The 24,116-nt window shown below is 39.6% G+C and overlaps 1 protein-coding gene across 2 annotated transcripts in view; it reads left to right on the forward strand.

Annotated features, from left to right (window-relative positions):
- The window catches only part of snx2 (sorting nexin 2), a 129,875-nt gene that overhangs the window by 31,151 nt on the left and 74,608 nt on the right, over positions 1 to 24,116 (forward strand). For both annotated transcript variants that reach the window (XM_039759003.1, XM_039759004.1), the window contains exon 2: positions 9,627 to 9,741. In XM_039759003.1, coding sequence (XP_039614937.1) covers positions 9,627 to 9,741 — 115 coding nt within the window. The remainder of the gene's footprint in view (positions 1 to 9,626; positions 9,742 to 24,116) is intronic.

Below are 24,116 nucleotides of genomic sequence, written 5' to 3' on the forward strand. Positions count from 1 at the left end.
CCACTGCATTTAGTGTTTTAATGGCTCCTTATTAGCAATAAGATGTAAATGACAAAGGAGCTAGCAGTTCTTCATCTAGCTTTTCTTTACATTTACATCTGTGTGTGTTCATCATGCAGTGTTTGATTTAATAAAACACTTAACAGAAAAAATGTGACAGACTGAAAATGATCTGTTTTAGGCTTCAAATTATTTTTATTTTGAAAATCTATGATATAAGAACTTTACATTGTGCAGACTAACAAGCCATAAAATTAAATAAGGTCTGAGATTGACAAGGATTGTTTTTTAATTAAGCAATTGGGTTGGACTGACATTGCCCACCCCAAGCTACCCTAATACCTCATGCAAAGGTGCACCACCTTCTGACAGCATTGCGTTGTTCTTTTATATGTGTTGCAAGTGTTTTAGATGTTTGTCCCACATATACAACTGGGCATGTGCTGCATGGTATACTCTTTACTGCAACCCTTGTCTCTGCTGTCGATTTCCTGCTTTTGGCATTAAAAAGAACTGTTTACAGGGTGTTTGCTGGTTTATTGCTATTTTGATGCCTGATCTAGAGAGAATGTGCGCTGTACTTTCTGATAAATCACAATGATAAGGAAGGCTGTGCCAGGTGGACTGGGGTTCAGATTGGAGTCAACTATTTGCTGAGGTCCGTAGCATCTCGTATGTAAGTAAGCATTGTTTAATAAATGCCTTAGGGTAGTCGTTTGATGTGAACAGATGGAAAAGATAGCATCTTTCATTCTTTTTTCTTTCCTTTGTATTAGTCATTGTCCAACCCTCTATATCCTAACACAGGGTCACTGGGGTCTGCTGGAGCCAATCCCAGCCAGCACAGGATGCAAGGCAGGAATAAACCCCTGGGAAGGGCGCCAGCCCACCGCAGGGCACACACACACACACACACACACACACACTAGGGACAATTTAGGATCGCCAATGCACCTAACTTGCATGTCTTTGGACTGTGGGAGAAAACCGGAGCATGCAGAGGAAACCCACGCAGACACGGGGAGAACATGCAAACTCCACACAGGGAAGCCCTGGGATGCTACCACTGTGCCACCATGCCACCCTCCTTTGTATTAACAATGAGTGTAAATCCTTCTGAAAAATGTTTTAACATAGCTCGGTATATGTGATATGGGGTGATTGCTAGAAAAATGTAATATTTTGTCTGCATAACATTACTTGCGATAAAGACTCATATTCAAAGTTGTGTCGCTACCTCTTTCAATGGAGGTGTGCAGGAAACTGATTTGTTCATTCATTTCTCTTTCCATAGTATCCAGTTCGGTTTAGATATATCTGGTAGTGTATGTATGGTTTGGTATATATATATAATATACATACATAGATAAATATAAACTGGCAGGAATTAACATCTCTGTTTGGCTCAATATGCTAATTAAAATATTACCTACAAAAAAGTATTGAAGTACTTCTCTGACCATTTTCAAAGTACATTTGCAACTTGTGGTAGCTAATAGCACACATGCCCTTGGTAAAGAAAGGTTACAGTGAAGGAAATAATAATGCAAGCAGAAATGTTTGTTTCATGCTTGGCTTCATGCACCATTGGCAAAATGATTTTTAAAAAATTCTGTATGTTTAACTTAAAAAATTCTCTTTTAGGATTTTTTGTTTAAATATCAGACAGATCAGGAAATACTACCGCTTTATTAAAAGACACAAACCAAAACTAAAATGTCTCTGACTAACTTAAATGTGTACAATGGTGATTTAGTAAGGCTTTTGTTAGCAATGGCACAGATTAAAGCTGTCAATGGCTGATTTATGTTGCTTCTGCAGGACACCTGAATAGTGCTTTAATTTGAAATTAATTTAGACCTGAGTCATTAAAGTTTTATTTCAATTTATTTCTGTTAAAATCTGTGATGTCTTTATGCTTTCATTTTCATTTCATTTAAAATAGAAAAAGGTTTTTTTTTTACTAAACGAGTGTGAATGAATTAAATGTGAAAATATTGACTTGTTTGGAGTACTTTTGTCGAATGACATGATCAGAAAACTTTATTTACTGGTATTTATTTTTATACAAGATACTTTTATATGTCATTCTTGTTTTGTATAATTCATATTTTCTAAAGGAGAAAAACTTTAGGTCAAAGTTGTTTGCAGTAATATTTTTGAAATTGTGCTTTTTTCTTTTTAATACATGCTTTGTAAAATGTGATGTAGAGAAGTAAAAAGTAACAACTGTGCAACCTCAAAACTTAAAGGGAAGGCAAATCTTTGCTAAAAGTTATATAATAAGTGTCGCATTATTATAGCTTTGGTCTTTTATTGCTGCACATCCTCTTTGAAAATTGTTCCTTCTTTTTATGTGGTGAAATCATTCACCAATCAGAAATCAGCTTGCTGATCATAGTGTGTTTGCAACAAAATTTTTATTGCTACAGTTGTCAATTAAAATGACAATGGTGGTAAGTCTTGATGTATATGTGTTGTTTGATAGGACTGAGACGAGAGAAGGTGTGGTGGATATCAGGGGGTAGTTTGCCCTGAATTTCCTTGTAACATAGAGGGTTTTGAGTTTTTTGTTAAAAATAAGAAATTATACACATGTAAAACTGGATAATTATCTCTGATCAAAGGAAAATTCCATCCATTAATCAATTTTTGTAACCCACTTAACCAGGGCAGGGTTGCTGGGAAACTGTAGCCTATCCCTGAAAGCATAGGGAAAAGGTAGGACCAATCCTAGGACAAGGTACCATTCCATCTCAGGGCATATGCATACTCATATTATGGTCTACCTGAATATCTTTGGACTCTTGGGGGAAACCAGAGCACCTGGAGGAAACCCATGCTGAAATAGGTTACTGTAAACATTTCTAATATATTATTAATGTGTAAAATTACATATGTTACTACAATTAACTGACATACATTGATCCCCTTCCACTTTTACATACAGTATTTACTCTGTTAGGCTTTATCAGCCACATTTAATTAACAACATAGTGTTCTAAAAACTACATTTGGTGGCACACAAATAAAAACTATTCATAAAATGCAATAATTAATAAAATAAACTTGTTTAATTTTCTTTTAATGCTTTAACATTAAGGTACTACATAGTAAAATGTCTTTCTGTTTGCTGTTTACTTTCATCTGTAATTTAAATGATGAAATTAGAAATAGAAATGTGTCCTTATAGCTAAGTTATTATAGCACAGGTAGTCCCCAGGTTACGGACATCTGACCTATGACTTACGAACGAGGCAGCAGCTGCGATGCATGTGCTTCAGTAACTGCCGCTCTGTCATCTTTGGCCTGGTTGATGCTGCAAGCGGTGGCTGGAGGAGGGCGATTTCGCTGCTTGCACAGTGTAGTGTCCCTCGGGTGGCTTCTTGTGGCAAGCGGTGTCCCTTGGTCCATAGTCACCAGGGCCACAGCTGTCGCTCGTGTGCTGGGCGATGGTTCGCTGCCCGCCCTCTATCCCGCTGCAGCTACTGCTCCTGACTGGACGCAGGCTGGATGGACTGGAGGGGGGCGTTTCACTGCCCGCTCAGCACACACGGCTAGTAATGCTGCAAGCGGTGACCCGGTTGTGGTTGAACGGAGGCCACTGAGGGTGAATGGGACGGCGGGGGTAGCATTGTAGTGTGCCTCGGGAGGCAGCCTCTTTGAATGGGTGGTGGTGGGCAATTCATTACCCGTCTTTGGCCGCGCCATGTTCGTTCTCGGTGGGCGGACGCTTCAGGCAGCACACTGTAGTGGAGGTGACTGCGAGGTGGGCTGGTGATGATCTGCCCCTCGATGCCCCCATTCATTCTCAATAGCAAGCCTGTTTGTACGGTTACGTACATAGCAGGAAGTTGTCTCTTGTCAGTACATTAGACGGGTTGATGATGGGTGCCTTCCTGCTGTGATAGCGTGTACAGTGCTGTGCAGAAGAGCTCATCTTAACCTTTTGTCTTCACCCTCCAATAATGTCTCTGAAACACAAATCTGATGCAAGTGCTGGTGATACAGTAAAGAAGAGAAAAACCATCACCATTGAAAGTAAAGTAGAAATGAGTCAAAGAGGGGCGAAACTCCATCATTCACTGGCAGAGCACTTGGTTACAGTCGGTCAACAATATCCATCCATCCATCCTCTTCCGCTTATCCAAGGTCGGGTCACGGGGGCAGCAGCTTGAGCAGAGATGGCCGGCCTCCCCTGTCCCCGGCCACTTCTTCTAACTCTTCAAGGGGAATCCCGAGGTGTTCTCAGGCCAACCGGGAAACATAGTCCCTCCAGCGTGTCCTGGGTCTTCCCCGGGGCCTCCTCCCGGTTGGACATGCCTGGAACACCTCGCCAGGGAGGCGTCCAGGAGGCATCCTGATTAGATGCCCGAGCCACCTCATCTGACTCCTCTCGATGCGGAGGAGCAGGGGCTCTACTCTGAGCCCCTCCCAGATGACTGAGCTTCTCACCCTATTTTTAAGGGAAAGCCCAGACACCCTGTGGAGGAAACTCATTTCAGCCGCTTGTATTCGTGATCTCGTTCTTTCGGTTATTACCCATAGCTCATGACCATAGGTGAGGGTAGGAACGTAGATTGACTGGTAAATTGAGAGGTTTGCCTTACGTATTAGCTCCTTTTTCACCACAACAGACTGATGCAGAGCCCATATCACCGTGGATGCCGCACCGATCTGCCTGGCGATTTCACTCTCCATTCTTCCCTTACTCGTGAACAAGACCCCGAGATACTTGAACTCCTCCACTTGGGGCAGGATCTCGCTCCCAACCCTGAGAAGGCATTCCACCTTTTTCCGGCTGAGGACCATGGTCTCGGATTTGGAGGTGCTGATTCCTATACCAGCTGCTTCACACTCAACTGTGAACCGATCCAGAGAGAGCTGAAGATCACGGCCTGATGAAGCAAACAGGACAACATCATCTGCAAAAAGCAGTGACCCAATCCTGAGTCCAACAAACCGGACCCCTTCAATACCCTGGCTGCGCCTAGAAATTCTGTCCATAAAAGTTATGAACAGAATCGGCGACAAAGGGCAGCCCTGGCGGAGTCCAACTCTCACTGGAAACGGGTTTGACTTACTGCCGGCAATGCGGACCAAACTCTGACACCGATCGTACAGGGAGTCAACAATAGCATTTATTAAAATAATGTACCTGTTCCAACTTACCTACAAATTTAACTTAAGTACAAACCTGCAGTCCGTATCTCGTACGTAACCCGGGGACTGCCTGTACTTGTATATTGTAAACCATGAGGTCATCAGTTTAGGCCCCTCCACTGCACTCTGCCATGTGGCCTTCATCTTGTTAGTCTTATGTTTACCCACAAAAAAGCAAGTCAAAAACACTGAATTTTTTTAACAAGACAAAAATGTTATTATGTGTAACAGAACAAAACAAGCAAGTCAAAAATATTCAATTTTTTTAACAAGAAAAAATTTTATTAAGTGTAACAGAAACATGTTAATACCAAAATGTCAAAATAAATACAGTAGGAAAGATATGGCTTATGTCTGCTGCTGTTCCAATGCAGATTTAGTACATTCTTCATATGATATGTTTTGACACAGTCATCAACAAACACAGCCCAACATTGCAACCAGGACAGTAGAAGCATGTTTCTTTGCACACTTTTTTTATAGTAATTTTTCTGATGCTTACACATGAGAGGATAGATTGTCCTTACACACATGATCAATGCTGCCCACAGTGCAACTCTTAGTGACTTACACATTTCTGCAGTCATGAACATTGATAGTTACAGCATTATGAACAGTGCTTAGGAGGGTAACATCTTTCTTGTCCTTCCATTTTGATCATAATCATTTTACATATTTGCAGTGCTGAAGCTTCACGCAGCTGCATTCGCCAGGCATATCATGGCAGTTCGGTCATACAGTGTTGTGTACATCAGTTTCACTATCCATGTTAATATTTGATGACCAAGAGACATTGTCATCACTGTAGGATTTTTGATGATTACCAATCAATAAGACACCCACCCACAAAAGGATGCCATAATAAAGGGGAACTTCAAAAATAATTTTTTTTATAATAACAGCAATTAATCAAACAATTTGCAAGGCTCCAAACGTCCCTCAAATGCTACTTAATCGCAGATTGCAATCATGTGATTAATCACGGTTAAAAATTTTAATCATTGCCCAGCACTAGTGTATATGTATATATATATATATATATATATATATATATATATATATATATATATATATATATATATATATATATATATATATATAGTGTCAGGAAAGCCAGGGGCGACGACCCGGCCGGGATGCCTTGAAGGACCGGAAGTGGGCGTGCGCCCATCTGGGATCACGTGAAAGCTGCCACCCTGGTTGCTTTGGGGGCCACGGGTTGAGGGCTTGGAAGCCCAACCCTGTAGCGCCTGTGGTCACCGCCGGGGGCGCCCCGATGCCTTTGGAGCCCTGGACCTCAGCACTTCTGCCACACCAGGAAGTGCTGGGGGGAAGAGAAGAAGGGACACCCAGAGAGCTTCCGGGAGTACAGCCGGCACTTCCGCCACACAGGGGCATGTCGGTGGGTGATTGCCAGAGTTCACCTGGAGCACATCCGGGTGCTAATAAAAGGGGCTGCCTCCCTTCATTCAAGGCTGGAGTCGGGTGGAAGCAGGACAAGGCAGAAGGAGCAAGAGTGGAGGCGGCCCGAGCAAGTTGTTGTTTGGCCAGGACTTTGGGGACTTGGGGTTTGTGTGTGCACTGACTTTGGACCTTGTAAATATTGTAAAATAAACGTGTGGTGGTGACTTTCAACATGTCTGCCTGTCTGTGTCCGGGCCAGTTCCACAATATATATATATATATATATATATACACGACACTCATTTTAAGGAACATAATACTACAATTTATTAACAAACACAAGGATTATAGAAGTATGAAGACTGGACATAGACTGACAAGACAGACAAACATATAACATATATGCTTGGCTTTTTGTTGGTTATTTAGAGGTCTAATTTATCTTGGCACAGACAATTAGTTTTACGATACCAAGTCTTTATGGATGATGTTCGATGTTGTGTGGAGCTGTTGCTTTGTTGTTGCTCTGTGTTCAAGTGGAGAATACTTCATTTGTTGGATTCTGCATGATCCTTTGTCCTGTTCTGTAGTACGACTTTCTCAGCCTGCTTTTTGCTGCTAGGCCCTTTGCTGTGCATTCTGCAACTTAGGAAACAGCTTTACTTTTTCTGGCATAAGAGTTTAGATGCTGAAGTTCCCTTCTTGAACTTATGGCTGCTTCTCAGCCTTCAGACTGGCTCACTGTTTAGCTTGGCAAACTGTATCTCAGCTCAGCTAAGGTTCACAAAGAAAAGAGTTTGTCAGATTAAGCTCTCCAAGGAAGAGTGGCTCATAACGTTTTAGTTGTCAGAGACTTGGTTTCAGATGGTAATTTTACATTGTTCCCCATCCCTGAGAGAATCCCAGAGAGGGTGCCATGAGAGAATCCCCAGGGAGTTCAGTGAGTATTCAGCAAATATCCCAGAAGGCTTCTTCAGGGTGGTGCACAATGTTTTAAGGGGTGGTTGAATTTTCTCCTGATCGGATTAAAGTCACATCCAGTTATAAAACTAGTAGGCTAGTTCTTCTGTCCGTCATAGTTTTCATCCCAGTGAAATACAGGTCTTTGTCCTTGCTTGAGTCTATTTCGTGCCTTCTGGTTAAGAAGTTTGCAGAGGGACCTGTACATCTTTACTTTACATCTTTGTTTTCAGCTGTAATCCTGGCAGATCCTGGTACATGCTGGAGTTCAACGACTTATTTTGCAATGCAAGTGGTGGAAGGTTAGCTGGATGCCTGCATTCCTGTTGAATCTGCTTTCTTACCCTGGGATGCCATGATAGCCCAGCAGAATGAGAAATGCCCACTTTATCCTACATAACTATTGTTTCATTCAATTTATGGTTTAGTTTCAGCTTGTTTTTATTTCAGTTTGTTTGAAAAAGTGGATTTACATTTTTCTGGGGTGGGCTTGCACCCTGACAGGGGTTTGTTGCTGCCTTGTGCCCAGTGTTGGCTGGGATTGGCTTCAGCAGACCCCGGTGACCCTGTATTAGGATATAGCAGGTTGGATAATAAATGGATGGATGGATTTACATTTTTTGTTTTAGATGCCATTGTGTGTTTTGCTTGAAAGCTCCTCCGCATTTATGAATATCAGTAAGTTACTGTCAAGTGGCAAAATGCATAAGAAATATTTATGATTCTTTTTTGCAGCATGGAGTTATTTTTGTCCACTAGATGGCAGCAGAATATTGTTCTAAGTGCTGAGTGCTTAACAAAGTACTAACAAACAATAGAGCTTATCCCCAAGAGATACCTGGGCTTAACCATTTTTGAACAGAGTTCTGAGCCAGAGAGACACTTGGGGTTAATGCTAAGGAGATTAATCATGTTATTTACTAACTTTTCCATGACTTATTAGTGGAAAAAATACAAAGACTTATGAGTTGTGACTTCCTTTATATAAAAGGTAGTTTCAGATAAATAAAAAAGCAAAAACATAGAAATACAAAATTCAATATAAAGCCTGTATGGACATTACAAATCGAAGATTTTACTTATATGGCACATCAAGCTTTGTTACATCCATTTCAATTACTTTGTGTCTTAATTGAAATCCTGAAAAGAATAACTTTAAAACATAGTAATGTGAAGATGTTTTTTTTTTAATTGCACAACAAAACTCTTTTATACTTAGACCCTGTTATTATGTATTGAGTGCAGTTTTTCATAGTATCAAATGGAGGCTACTATACTCTGTTTTGAACATACCAAGTATATCTCACTTCTCACTGCTAAGGCAAAAACATCATTCATTGCCTTTTAACATAACTAAAAGGTTATGTTAAGGGTCATGTTGTGTTTTCTTCCTGGTGTTTAATTGTTTGATTTATGTCTATCTCTAATGCAAATACTGTACAGTTTTAGCTTCTTTTTGTCTTATTGGATATGCTTCATGGTGCATGTAATTGCTTTTAAAATATTGCTTTCAGTACAATATGAAAAAAAGTGTGAAAGGTGGTACATCATGGAAAATCAGTTATGATTTTCAATACATTACTGACCCTACCTATATAAATAATAGACTTTCAAGCTGGTAATGCTAATTTTTTTTACAGTCAGTGTTCATGAAGTTTCCATGACTGGTGTAAATTTGTCAGTAATTTTAGGTACATTGAATATAAAACACAATTGTTTATTTATAACAGAAAATACTGGTTTAAATCTCTTTAAAAATGTACTTAAATTTTCCTTATATGATAATAAGAGGCAGTTTGTCCTAACTACACTACAGTATAGGTGCAAGTTTATCTGTATGGAATTATGCTGAAACTGTTTCCTGTTGTTATCTGCCTAAACAGAGGATGTGGAAACAAGTGTAGTTTGGCCTTGTTTCCTTTCCTCATCATTTTTCAGTCTGTTTTATTTATATATTTTTCTTTAAAAGAAAAATGTTTTATTAGGCATTTTGTAAATTCATGTCAGATTCTCCTTATCTGGCACTAATAATGTATGTCAGATTTGTTCACGTTATATTTGTCTCACATTCATTTTCTTTGTCTTTCCTACTCTTTTAGTCAAGTCCATCATCTCCTGAACCCGCTAGCCTTCATGCTGAAGACATTAGTACATCCAATGGACCTAAGCCTGCTGAGATTTCATTAGAGGATGATCGTGAAGATCTTTTTGCTGGTAATTTTTTTTTCTTCAAGGTTGCAAATATTACTATTTGTGGAATTGCTTTTATATTACAAGCGCATGCACAAAAATAATCTCTGGGTTGTTTCATATCTCATTATATTCATTTCAGAGCTTGAAATTCAGAGTTGAAGTGCAGATATCCCACACAAGTTTAGTAATTCCCACAAATTAGGATTTTTGATACCCAAACTTCTTTTTTAAAATCAGTATTTTATAATTGTGCCTTCTTTGTTGCTTGGCAATTTGTTTATTGTTTTCATTATTTACATTTTTAAGGTTGCATGCATAGCTTGTCATTTCCCTGTTGCAGTTATTCTTGACCAGAACATGAAGCTGCAGAATTTGGCAGTCGCCTGTTTATTGGAGCTGGAAAATCAAGCAGTAGAAGCTGAGAATGAGGCCACCACATGATGCCCTGTGTTTAAACTGAACTTTAGAAGGAACTTGACTAAACCTAAGGCTAAAAACAGGTTGAAATATATTCATACACTGAAATCAATAAAGAAATTCAGGAAATTAACTTTGATGTTTAGTGAATTTGTATTCAGTTTCACTTCTTTTTATTTGATGCACTGTTTGCTGCCAGTTTGTGGAATGTGTTGTCACTAAACTTTAAGACATTTATAATCATCATTTGTATAACATGGCTGTGGTGGTGTGGCTGCATTTAAACCTGAATTAGAAAAGTAAAAACAGTGACACACACAAAAAAATAAACAATGATTAAAGATAATTTTCAAGAAATCCAGTTGTAGTTATACATATAGTTATGGCTGCTAACTGTCTTAACTCTGAAAAATAACATTTAAGGATAAAAACAAGGACTTTGTAGGATGCTTTTTCCTATGATACCACAGTTCACCTGTACAGTCTTTTAAAATTGTCCTTTGGTTTCGGCAACACTTCATGTTAATCTCAAAGCATACATGTTTACTGGCAAACTAATAATAGTCCTAGTCAGTCATTGTCCAACCTGCTATATCCTAACACAGGGTCACAGGGGTCTGCTGGAGCCAATCCCAGCCAGCATAGGGCACAAGGCAGGAAGGGTGCCAGCCCACTGCAGGGCACACACACACACACACCAAGCCCACACCAGGGACAATTTAGGATCTTTGGACTGTGGGAGGAAACTGGAGCACCCGGAGGAAGAAGCAGACACGGGGGGAACATGCAAACTCCATGCAGGGAGGACCTGGGATGTGAACCCTGGTCTCCTTTCTGCAAGGCAGCAGTGCTACCACTGCACCACCGTGCAGCCCATAATAGTCCTAGTCATTTTCAAACCCACTTACTCCATTTCAGAGGTGCAGGGAAGAAGAACCCATCCTCTTAAACTGGACACAATGCAGAAAAAGGGCGTGGACAGTGAAATAGTCTGTTGTAGGATCTACTCATGCCACATCCACGATGTGACCATTTAAGTAAACCCACAGGGAGAACATGCAAACTCCACACCAACAATCAGGTGCCAGACAAGAACCGTGCACACTGGAAACTACCAGTTGTAAAAAGTTTGCACTTCTGTTCCGCCTAAGCTAAAAATATATATTAACTGTATTTTAATGAAGTGTCTCAGATTTCTTAAACTAACATTCACACCTACAGCGTTAGGATAACTATTCAAGTGTCTTAAAGCTGCAGAAAATAAAACTCTCACAGAAAAAACAGTATATTATGAATGAAAAAATAAAAAAATACTTATTTTTCTCAGAATAATTTATTTTTCATTCTCTAGATTTTTTTTTAATAACTCTACATGTTACTTTGTAAGTCCCAGTTTTGGCTAAATATGAGTAGAGATCACTACATGCAAAATTAAAAAAAATGTTTATTTAAAATTAAAATGATAGAAATAAGTTATTTTACAAACTGACTGATAATTTTATCTGCTCAAACTTTTATACTATTATTGTATAAATCAGAAATAAACAGTTACAGTACATTAAAAATGCTTGAAATATTAACATCAAGGTGCCTTTTAAATTGCTGGTTTTTGACCCCTCTACAACACACTTTTATTTCCCCAATTTCAAAATTAAATTTCAAGTTCTACATTCTATATAATTTTTATACAATTCTTAAGTTCCCTGAACATTAAGGTATTTTTGGAATTATTGCTCTTGTGGCCTGCAGGGGGCACATCAGCTCCCTAAACCCGACGCAGACAGACTCGGACACAAGTTCGCAAGCACAGCACAGGCTTTATTCATTGAAAAAAGCTTCTCTCGTTTCCCACAGCACAGTCACAAGACAAAGCACAAGCAAAATAAATGAATACAGCGTTTCACCTTTCTTTCTTTCTTTCTTTCTTTCTTTGTCTTTGCCTTTCTCTCTCACACTTTCTTTGTCTCTGTCCACATCCACTCCTCCTCCAGCAAGATTTGTTTTCTCCCCCCTGACTTTGGCACCAGGAGTAGTGGCAGCAGGCATCATTTATCCTGCAACTGGGAGTACTTCCAGTGGCCCATTAGTGTGGTGAAGTGAAAGCTCAATGATGTAGGGCTCTGCAGTCCCTTCAGCACTCCCTCGTGTCACCCACAGAACCCAACAGGGCTGTCCCAAACTCAAACTCCCATGAAGTCCTGTGGGAATCCAAGGAACCACTGCAATCCAGGAGGGCTGCCATCTAGCGCTTTGGGTAGGGGAATGCACTGTGTAATGTTCTCTCTCCTAGTAATTCAATTAAAAAGGTGTCCCAGCTGGGCAAAGGTGCTGGCCATCTGCCACACTCTTAAATTATATACCCAAACATAAATGGCTCTTATTCTGTTTATGTAATAAAGAACCTACAAATGGCTAAACAGTAATAAAGTACAATGCTCCAGAGTTTTTTTTTTTAAAAATATATATTACAGTGTTCTCCCTAGCGCCTTTTAGCCAGGCACTCCACTCGGCTAATTGAATTGAGCATCCGGCTGACACTGCAAGATGACAGCCACAGACCTACAACAACAACAACAACATTTATTTATATAGCACATTTTCATACAAACAGTAGCTCAAAGTGTTTTACATAATAAAGAATAGAAAAATAAAAGACACAATAAGAAAAACAAAATAAATCAACATTAATTAACATGAATAAGAGTAAGGTCCAATGGCCAGGGGGAACAGAAAAAAAAAAAAAAAAACTCCAGACGGCTGGAGAAAAAATAAAATCTGTAGGGATTCCAGACCATGAGACCCCAGTCCCTCTGGGCATTCTACCTAACATAAATGAAACAGTCCTCTTTGGATTTAGGGTTCTCACGGAAGGACTTGATGATGATGGTCACATAGACTTCTGCCTTTTAATCCATCCATCAATGTTGGAGCATCATGAAGCTTTGAGTAGGTGGAGGTGGAGCAGGCCACCACCACAAAGAAACCGGAAAAAGAAACAGAAGAGAGAGTAGGGGTCAGTAGCGATTTTAGAGCCACCATGAATAGTTATTATGAGGAATTGAACATATAGAGTATCAGGATTAAGTTAAAGTGAAGTTATATAAAGGCCATGTTAAAGTAATGTGTTTTCAGCAGTGTTTTAAAGTGCTCTACTGTATCAGCCTGGCGAATTCCTATTGGCAGGCTATTCCAGATTTTAGGTGCATAGCAGCAGAAGGCCGCCTCACCACTTCTTTTAAGTTTTGTTCTTGGAATTCTAAGGAGACACTCATTTGAGGATCTGAGGTTACGATTTGGAATATAAGGTGTCAGACATTCCGATATATAAGATGGGGCAGATTATTTAAGGCTTTATAAACCATAAGCAGAATTTTAAAGTCAATCCTGAATGACACAGGTAACCAGTGTAGTGACATCAAAACTGGAGAAATGTGTTCGATTTTCTTTTCCTAGTTAGGATTCTAGCAGCTGCATTCTGCACTAGTTGCAAACGATTTATGTCTTTTTGGGTAGTCCTGAGAGGAGTGCGTTACAGTAATCTAGTCGACTGAAAACAAAGCGTGAACTAATTTCTCAGCATCTTTCAGTGATATAAGAGGTCTAACTTTACTTATGTTTCTTAAGTGAAAAATGCTGTCCTAGTGATCTGATTAATATGTGATTTAAAATTCAGATTACAGTCAACAATTACCCCTAAGCTTTTTACCTCCGTCTTGACTTTTAATCCTAATGTATCCAGTTTATTTCTAATAGCCTCATTGTATCCATTATTGCCAATCACTAAGATTTCAGTTTTCTTTATTTAACTTGAGAAAGTTACTATTCATCCATTCTGAGATACAAGTCAGACATTGTGTTAGTGAATCAATAGAATGGGTCATCAGGTGCTATTGATAAGTACAGCTGTGTGTCATCAGCATAGCTGTGGTAGCTCACGTTGTGCCCTGAGATAATCTGACCTAACGGAAGCATGTAGATTGAGAATAACAGCGGACCCAGGATAGAGCCTTGTGGAACACCATATTGGATATCATGTGTCTTGAGTTGTAATTACCACAACTAACAAAATATTTTCTCCCTGTCAGGTAGGATTCAAACCAATTTAAGACACTGCCAGAGAGGCCCACCCATTGACTAAGGCGATTTCTAAGAATATTGTGATCAATGGTGTCAAATGCAGCACTGAGATTTAAGAGGATGAGAACAGATAAATGGCCTCTGTCTGCATTTCACTGCAAATCATTTACTACTTTAACGAGTGCAGTTTCTGTGCTGTGATTTGTTCTAAAACCCGACTGAAATTTATCAAGAATAGCATGTTTATTGAGGTGGTCATTTAACTGCATAATGACTGCCTTCTCTAGAACTTTACTTAAGAAGGCAGGTTAGAGATGGGTCTAAAATTTTCAAGAGCGAGGGTCAAGATTATGTTTCTTAAGAATGGGTTTAACTACAGCAGTCTTAAGACAGTCTGGGAAGACCCCAGTATCTATGACGAATTTACTATGTCAGAACATTATCAATTAGCGCCTGATACTTCTTTGAAAAACCTTGTTGGTATGGGTCAAGGACGAGGTGGAGGATTTTAATTGAGATATTATTTTTGTAAATCAGGTAAATCTATCCTAGTGAAAGAGTTTAATTTGTTTATAACAGGATGCTGGGGTTTAGGAGGATCCTTAGTGTTGGAGGGATATACTATGTTATTTCTAATATCATTAATTTTTTGATTGAAAAATACAGCGATAGCCTCACAGGTTTCACTGGAAGCACTTAGGAGGCATTCCTTTGAGTTACCTGGGTTTAGTAGGCGATCAATTGTAGAAAATAAGACTCTGGGATTACTAGCATTGTTATTTATAATCTTGAGAAATAGCAGCACCTCTCAAGACGGACAGTGTTATTGTATTCTGTTATTTTGACTTTTAATATTTCATGGTGGATAGTAAGTTTAGTCTTCCTCCATTGACGCTCAGCTCTTTAAATCCGACACTCTTTGGGTCTTCCATGGTATAACAATGCTAGAAGATTTTTTCACTGTCTTTTCAGGTGCAACTATGTCAACAGCAGCTCTCACTTTAGTATTAAATCTTTCCACCTTACTATTTACATTATCCTCGCTATTATAGCTGGCACTATAAACGGACTGATTGCTTAGAATGTTTGTAAGTTTTAAAGCTGCTGCTGAGTCAAAGAAGCGTTTTTTAACAATATGCTTCTCATGAGTGTTTTTATCATTATTTCTATATTAAAAAGTAGAAGAAAATGGTCTGATAGACCAATATCAATGATCTGTTTTATATCAACTTTCAGTCCTTTAGTAATCACTAAGTCTAACGTATGACCTGCTTTATGTGTAGGCTGATTTATGAGTTGTCTCAAATCAAAAGAATCCAGGAGGTTCATAAATTCTTTTACTTTTAGATCACACTGATTATCTATATGAAAATTAAAGTCGCCAACTATTAGGAGTGTGTCATAGTTAGTAATTAAAATTGACATTAAGTCAGAGAATTCCTCAAAAAAAGACGCGTTGAATTTTGGAGGTCTATACACGGATAATACTAGAACTTGAGAATCTCCATGGATAACAACGGCGAGATACTCAAAGGACTTGAACTTACCAAAACTGACATCTTTACATTTTAATCGGCTCGAGTAAATGTTTGCCAAGCCGCCCCTTTTTCCCTGGCGGTCTGCATGAGTAAAACTGTAATCCGGAGGCGAGATTCGATTAAAACAGCCGCGCCGTCTGAGTTAAGCCACGTTTCACTTAGTGCAATAAAATCTATTTTTTTATCACTAATAAGATCGTTGATAAAAACGTTTTGTTAGTTAAAGCTCTAACATTTAATAGTGCCATATTTAATGTTTCGGAGGTGCAGAGATGAATACTATGTGCATTATTGATATTTGGAATAGGAACTAAATTATTTTATTAGCCACTCTGTGTGTATTTTTTGTTTAATCTGTGATCTGTTTTTATAGTTTTAATACATTGTTCCTCTAAAATAGTAATTTTAATTAGATTATTGGAGTTTATGCCGTATTTCCTAGATTTTCTACGTGCATTGAGATTGCTTATTACAGTATTAATGTTGTGCACTTTAACGGAAGATTCTATTTAAACACTTATCATGTCCTAGCACAACAGTATAATTTCAGAAGGGGTTAAGAGCAGACATAGATAGTCAAGATAAATGAATTACCTTCGAATTGTTTTCGGAGAGGACCTGGGCACCGAAACTGTTCGGATGCAGGCCATCACGCTTGAAGAAACGCGGCCTTTCCAAAAAGAGATTCCAATTGTTGATGAAACCGACATCCTTCTTCTTGCAGAAACCCTGTAGCCAGTTGTTCAATCTTAGCAGACGATTGTAGTACTCGTTGGATCGTCTGACGAGAGGTAGTAGACCCGAAATGAAGATCTTTGCTTGCTCTGGCCTTGAACCCCCGCCTGCATAGCTGAAATCCACCATGGTCATCAGCGGCGTCGCTCCTACGAGACGCGGGGGTTAAGTCGGCACAACGCAGGGTTGATGTTTCGCCGGTTACAGATGGCGAGGCCGGTTTATCCAGCAGCCGGGCCTTCAGATCTCTAAGGTATCTCCGTCGGGACAGGGGGCTGTACATGCTAATAGTGGGAGCAGAGCGGCAGTTCACTAGCAAAAAATATGTGGAGGTGGACAGGTGAGAGTAGGACTGATAAAATAAAACAAATCTAGTGGAACCAGCCTGTCAGATATCAGAAAAAGGGCATCAGGAAGTGACCTATCAGTTCTCAGTGGTAGTGCAGTCTGTGTAGCGTACAGCTGCTCTCTTCTTGTTCAGTACAAAGCAAACCTATATATATATATATATATATATATATATATATATATATATATATATATATATATATATATATAGTTGTTTAAGCATTAGCTGTGTTCTGTGTGCAAAAATCTTTGTAGCACTCACTGTGGTTCCTGTTAAATTGACTCCCTCTGCCATTTTTATATTTGCTCATATTTGGACCTGTGTCCATATTGCAAAAAGTGTGCAGAAGCCCTTGCAGCATACACTGTGTTCTGAGCAAAAGTTTTGTCACTGAATTGCTGAGGGTTTTGTTAAAGTGACCCATCTGCCATTCCTTTTTATGTTCATATCTTGCCCTGCCATAGTGCAAGTGTGCATTGAATTTCCAACAGGCTCCCATTTTCCCGCTCAAAAGTCTTATTCATAGGTACTCTTAATATTTTTTCCAAACGTTTTACCAAAGTAAAAAAAGTGTTCAGAAAACAACACTGCTCAGTTTTTTCAGAAAAGAGACTGCACAAACTAATGAAGGTGCAGCGTCAACTCCTGATGTGGCAATTTCAGACAAAGACATTGCAGAGGCTGGTCCATCAGGGGAAATCTCTTCAGCACACACTCTGCCAGTTGATAAATCTAAGCACCACTTATCCAGCATAAACAAACAATGGTTTAAATATTTTAATTGGCTAATGGTCAAAGAAAATGGTATGTGGTGTTCATTTGCAGGAAATATTGAAACACAAACTCCCCACAAGGATAAGGTTACCTTGGGTAAACGTGCCATGCACAAGAAATCGAAAAGAAAACTTGCTGGACCATGAAAAAAGTAATCCCTCCCCCAAAAAAAGTACAGTACATATATAAATCCATAAAAAATCCAATAAAAAGTGGAAATAAAAATCAATAAATGAATCCATTAAAAAATTTGTGGTTAAAATGCAATCTAACTCCTCCTGATGTCAGTCCACCTCCTTCTCTTTCTCCCCGGCGCACTCATTGTTCCTGTACCCGGCGGAGACTCAACAGCCACAAGCTCCTTTCAGCCGACCTCCATCTTGGCTGACTCCAGGCATCACGGCCAGACCTTACGAGGTCGGCTATCCTCCCTTCTTCCTTCGTACTCACATGGTCGCCCCTCGGAAGCCTAGGGAGGGCACCTGCCTAACTCGCCACACTCCACCTAGATGTTCAGTGGGGTAAACTAGCCCCTAGAGTGCCACAGCTAACGCTCCTTCACGGGGCCCCAGCTCGTGCGGTCTCCTCTTTTCAGGTGGCCAGATTGTCCTTCTATGACTGCCTTTCATGTCCTTTAACCTCCTTCTGTTTCTTTTATTCTTTGAATTCTTTCTCTTTGAATTCTCCCCCTTTCCTTGTGTCGACTCATACATACATACATACACATATAAACAGTTAGGTCCATAAATATTTGGACAGAGACAGCTTTTTTCTAATTTTGGTTCTGTACATTACCACAATGAATTTTAAATGAAACAACTCAGATGCAGTTGAAGTGCAGACTTTCAACTTTAATTCAGTGGGTTGAACAAAATGATTGCATAAAAATGTGAGGCAACTAAAGCATTTTTTTAACACAATCCCTTCATTTCAGAGGCTCAAAAGTAATTGGACAAATTAAATAACTGGAAATAAAATGTTCATTTCTAATACTTGGTTGAAAACCCTTTGCTGGCAATGACAGCTTGAAGTCTTTATCACAATGGACATCACCAGATGCTGGGTTTCCTCCTTTTTAATGCTCTGCCAGGCCTTTATTGCAGTGGCTTTCAGTTGCTGTTTGTTTGTGGGCCTTTCTGTCTGAAGTTTAGTCTTCAACAAGTGAAATGCATGCTCAATTGGGTTAAGATCAGGTGAATGACTTGGCCATTCAAGAATTTCCCACTTCTTTGCTTTAATAAACTCCTGGGTTGCTTTGGCTGTTTTGTTTTGGGTCATTGTCCATCTGTATCATGAAACGCCGCCCAATCAATTAGACTGCATTTAGCTGTAGTTGAGCAGGCTATGTCTCTGAACAGCTCAGAATTCATTCGGTTGCTTCTGTTCTGTGTCACATCATCAATAAACACTAGTGTCCCAGTGCCACTGGCAGCCATGCACGCCCAAGCCATCACACTGCCTCCACCGTGTTTTACAGATGATGTGGTATGCTTTGGATAATGAGCTGTTCCACGCCTTCTCTATACTTTTTTCTTGCCATCATTCTGGTAGAGGTTGATCTTGGTTTCATCTGTCCAAAGATTGTTTTTCCAGAACTGTGCTGGCTTTTTTAGATGTTCTTTAGCAAAGTCCAATCTAGCCTTTCTATTCTTGAGGCTTATGAGTGGCTTGCACCTTGCAGTGCACCTTGTGAATTTACCCAGCTGAGAAGCTTTGATGCATGTACTCCAAGTGGCTCACGTGAACTGCCTTTGCAGGACTGGGAAAGGTAAACCCGGGCATGCAGCGTGTGATGTCTCAGATAAAAAGGAAGACGAGCTGCTTATTGATGCAGTAGGAAAACGAACAACCCTCTGACACTGAACAAGCCTTTGTACACATATCAATAGGAAAGCAAGGTGTAAAGCTTGAGTTTAACTTACATTCGTAGACACGCTGCCGCTAAATATTCGCAGGCAAATCCACAACTTAATACCGGGAATACCTGTTAAACATCTTAGATTCACGAGTGCCGATTTGGGTAGTGAATACTTCAATGAATGAAACCTGTTATCTTTACAGCGGTTGACAAACACGGAATATAACTTGAACACAACACATCCTCCAAATACGAACCTGATTGAAAGAAACAATGATAATCAAATCCTTTATGTCAGCAATACTCATAATAGTGACAAAACAATTACATTGACAATCATGTTATGTTATTTTTAAAATGTTACCTTTTCTTTTTCATAACTTCTTTAACACACTACTTCTCCGCTGCGAAGCGTGGGTATTTTGCTAGTATATATATATATATATATATATATTGTGGCAGTAGGGGGCAGTAGTGCACCCTTGAACCCTCAGGTACAACTCCAGAGACCAGGTAACAGTCCAAGACCTTTTATTTTCTTTCAGTGCACCAAGCACCTTCCACACTACTCATAAACTCTTTAAACAAACACAATAACCTCTCCTCCTCGCCCAGACACTTTGCTCCTCTCCCACCCAGCACAGCTCAGTGTCTGGACTGAGGCACCGTCCTTTTATAGCCCCTGACCCGGAGGTGTTCCTGTCCCAGCAGTCCACAGTTCCTTATTCCTTCCGGGTCAGGGCAATCAGTCTTTCACATCACCCCGGGAGCACGCCATTCCTTCCCGTCACGTGACTGTGACGTACTCCCGGGTCATAAGGCACAACCGATCCCACAAGTCCCCCCACAGCAACTCCTGGTGGTCCCCAAGGTATCCAGCAGGGCTGTGTATAAACACTACAGAGTCCATAAGGCCCTGCTGGACCTCGGGGCACGATCCTGGTGTCGGGAGAGCTCCTCCTGTCGGCCTGGGGGTGCGGACCGGCCTGGGAAGCCGGCAGTCTTCCACAATATATAATATTTTCATTTCTCCTTGGCCACACCCGCCACAGGAAGCCAATGAAGCAATTGAGAACGATCGAGCCCACACATGCAGGTGCAACTCGCCCCAACTACCTCATTAACTCGACACGTCTCTATGGATTTAAACCTGGACTTTTTTTTTTTTAAGCTGCGGACTCGCTATACCACATTCTTTTCGATCATTACTCCAAGAATGGTGGCCTTTCGATTTTATAATATGAAAGTAGCAGGCAAGAATGGACAGTTGCGTCAAAAATGATCAGAAGTCAATCATACAAAGACTTCAGTCCAAAACAGATTTTACTAAAAATGGCAACAACATCAGAGCTCTAAGAGTCGTTTCCAAATTTAGCCAGCCTACCTCATATTGGGCTAGTGATTCCAGTGAGCACAGCTGAATGTGAAAGGGGTTTTTCTGCCCTTAAAAGGATCAAGACATGTTTGAGAAATCACATGAATCAAAGCACGCTAAATAATCTCTTGCTGATAATAATAATAATAATTACTTTGTAATTCTTTGCATGTATATAGCACTTTTCTCACTAGTCAAAGAGCTCAGCAATTGCAGGTTAAGGACCTTGCTCTCAAGGGCCTAACAGAGCAGAGTGCCTTTTGGCATTTACGGGATTTGAACCGACAACCTTCCAATTGCCAGTGCAGATCCCTAACCTCAGAGCCACCACTCCTTGGAGGGCCCAGATCCTGGGGACTTTGATTATGGAAAAGCTGCAGACAACTGGGCCTCTAGGAAGAAAAGAAGAATAAATATTTAACTGAAAACACCTTCTGCATATGCAAGTTTGCTTTGAAGAATATTTTTTAATTTTTCTTCATTAGGTTTATATTAGGTTTTTTCATTGTTTTCACTTTTCTTCCCGACAGTGACAATACTTGTGCCTCTTGGTTTATGTCATAACAATTGTTATTTAAAATTTTTGTTAGGGTTGCAGGATCCTGAATTGGATACTTTTTAAATTTAATAAAAATATTCTGGCGCAAGTGTCAAACCTTAAAAAAGAAAGTCATATTGAGCATTGGAAAATGAATAATAATTAAATAATAAAAATAGTGCACATTTAATTTTCCCCACCACCAAATTTCCTCATCCCTCCCCACCCGGCTACATTTTCATGCCACCCGGCTGGAAAAAATTTCTGGGGAGAACACTGTATATGATTAAAAACCTTTGTTTACACCAATACCAACTAAATAAAACACAAAAAAATTGTGTTTAGAGATTTCTCTCCGAGCACCTGGATTTTACAGTATATAATCAAGGCAATTTATAATGCACAACCCTGGAATTTAATCTTTTTTTCTGCAGCAGTCTGTCAGCTTTCATTGTACCAAGTTTGGATGTCATATCCCACAGCATTACACAGTTATACTGTTTGGCACACACCCCTTTTTGGAAACATTTAGTCTCTTGCGCCTAAACAGTCTCTCAAACAAGTATTTCAGTTGTAGTTACATATTTTTAGAAAAACAAATTATATTCACTAACAGTCAAAAGTTTTAGTACACCCTGATATTTAAAGTTTTTATGGAAATGCATGGAGTTGAATGTTTTATTGTTTATGAAATAAGGGCATAGAACAAATAAACAATGGGAAATAAAAAAAGAAAGGAATCATTAAGTGCACAAAATTTTATTCGTATTTTTGATACGTCACAGTAGCCGCCTTTTGATATTATTACAGCTAAACTGTGGTAACACTTTTGATTCTTCCAGTCTGCACTAATCTACAGCCAGTATTTCAAGGCCCTATTTGTCTTTTAAGGAATGGCTTTGTTACTGCCACTCACCCTGTCAAACCTACAGCACAAAGTCTCCTCTTCACAGTTCAAACAGGGACTTGCTTTTGTCAACCACTGTTAAGCTGTGCTTGAAGCTGTTGTGCTATGAAGCACCTATCACTCAAGTTGGTGACCCTCAGAAACGTCTTCTCATTGGGTTGTGACTTTTAGTCTGCCATCTCTTCCTATTAGAGTTTCTTCAAGTTTCCAATTGCCTTTTGATTTATGTAGGACATCATACTCACTGACCTTTGATTTTCTTTTTTTTTAATTTCTCTAAATGAAAGGCCTTCACTTTTGTACTTTGTACATTATCACTGGAATATACAACTTTCTACAGTGTATAATATTGTTCAAGTAATACTTTAGAGGATGTGTAAAACAGTCTGTTCCAACACTGCTTTAAGACAGAGAGAGGGTTTTTAAGCAGTTAACAAAAGTTGGGACACCTGTGCAAATTGTTTGTTTTAACTTGCATTGCCTAATTTACTTTAATTGCCACAGAACATTTGTAGGTTGCAACCTATTAGTTGTTTCCTGAAGAAAGACCATTTGTAACATTCAGAAATTTCCTTTTTTTTTCAATTTTTGCTAGCATAAGCTTTAAATTTTAACCTAGCAGTTTACTGCTTACCTTTTTAGGTCATTCATTGCATTTCAGCTGATTAAATTAGATCTATGTACTCTAATTATGTACTCATCCAAACCTTTACTTTCAAAATACTTTTTCATGGCAGTTCTTGAAACAATTTCTGTGTGCCAAATGACACAGTGAAACATATTTTCAATAATTGATTGGGGTTCTGCCATTTACACATCTTCTCCTGCCTTCTGTTGCTACTGTAGCTATTGCCCCACAGATGTTTTGGGTGTTTTTACTTATAGTAATTTACTTTTTGTTGTTGTTGTTTTTTTCTTGTTTCATGTTTGGAATAAACTAAGTGTAAATATATACATGTTTATACCAACTTCTTCCAGTGCTGGATTCCCAAGATGGGGACAATCCCTTTGCTTGCAACCCTTTGGCGTAGGGCAGGAAACAATACTATACAATACAATTTAGTTTTGTATAGCCCAAAATCACACAAGAAGTGCCGCAATGGGCTTTAACAGGCCGTGCCTCTTGACAGCCCCCCAGCCTTGACTCTCTAAGAAGGAAAAACTACCAAAAAAAGCCTTGTAGGAAAAAATGAAAGAAACCTTGGAAAAGGCAGTTCAAAGAGAGACCCCTTTCGAGGTAGGTTGGCCGTGCAGTGGGTGTCAAAAAGAAGGGGATCAATACAATATACAGTAATACACAGAACACAACACAAGTAATCCTGAATAAAATATAATAGTGTAATAGAGGTAAACGCTGATGATTGGAGGCTAGTCTAGTGCAGCGGCTGAATCCCAGAGACAGTGTTGCTGCAGTTCTGCAGGGCTGGCAGTGGTCGTGAGCTGGCTGCTCAACGAATATACGGCACTGACTGGTTAGCTCCGGCGTGCTGGCAAATTGCACTGAGAATCAACTTTAGCCGGTTGTGGAGTTCAATGAAAGTACGTCGCCAAATATATGCCTCTGCATATACTCGGCTTTGGCGTGCTTCCAAATTGCACTGGAAACAGACTCTAGCTGGTTGCAGCGTTCAACAAATGTACTTTTCCGAATATACTCGGCTCCGGTGTGCTGGCAGTAATTACCTTGTTACATATTTTAGTCCATTATTTTGTTATTTTGCCATAATATAGTACATGATGCGATAAACTACAACACTTTTCTTTCAGAGTGTGATGATTAAAACATCTTTCTCTGTCTGCAAAATCATTCTTATGTATTGCTGCTACC

The sequence above is a fragment of the Polypterus senegalus genome, chromosome 7 (genome assembly GCF_016835505.1).
Source record: "Polypterus senegalus isolate Bchr_013 chromosome 7, ASM1683550v1, whole genome shotgun sequence".
NCBI classification, from domain to species: domain Eukaryota; kingdom Metazoa; phylum Chordata; class Cladistia; order Polypteriformes; family Polypteridae; genus Polypterus; species Polypterus senegalus.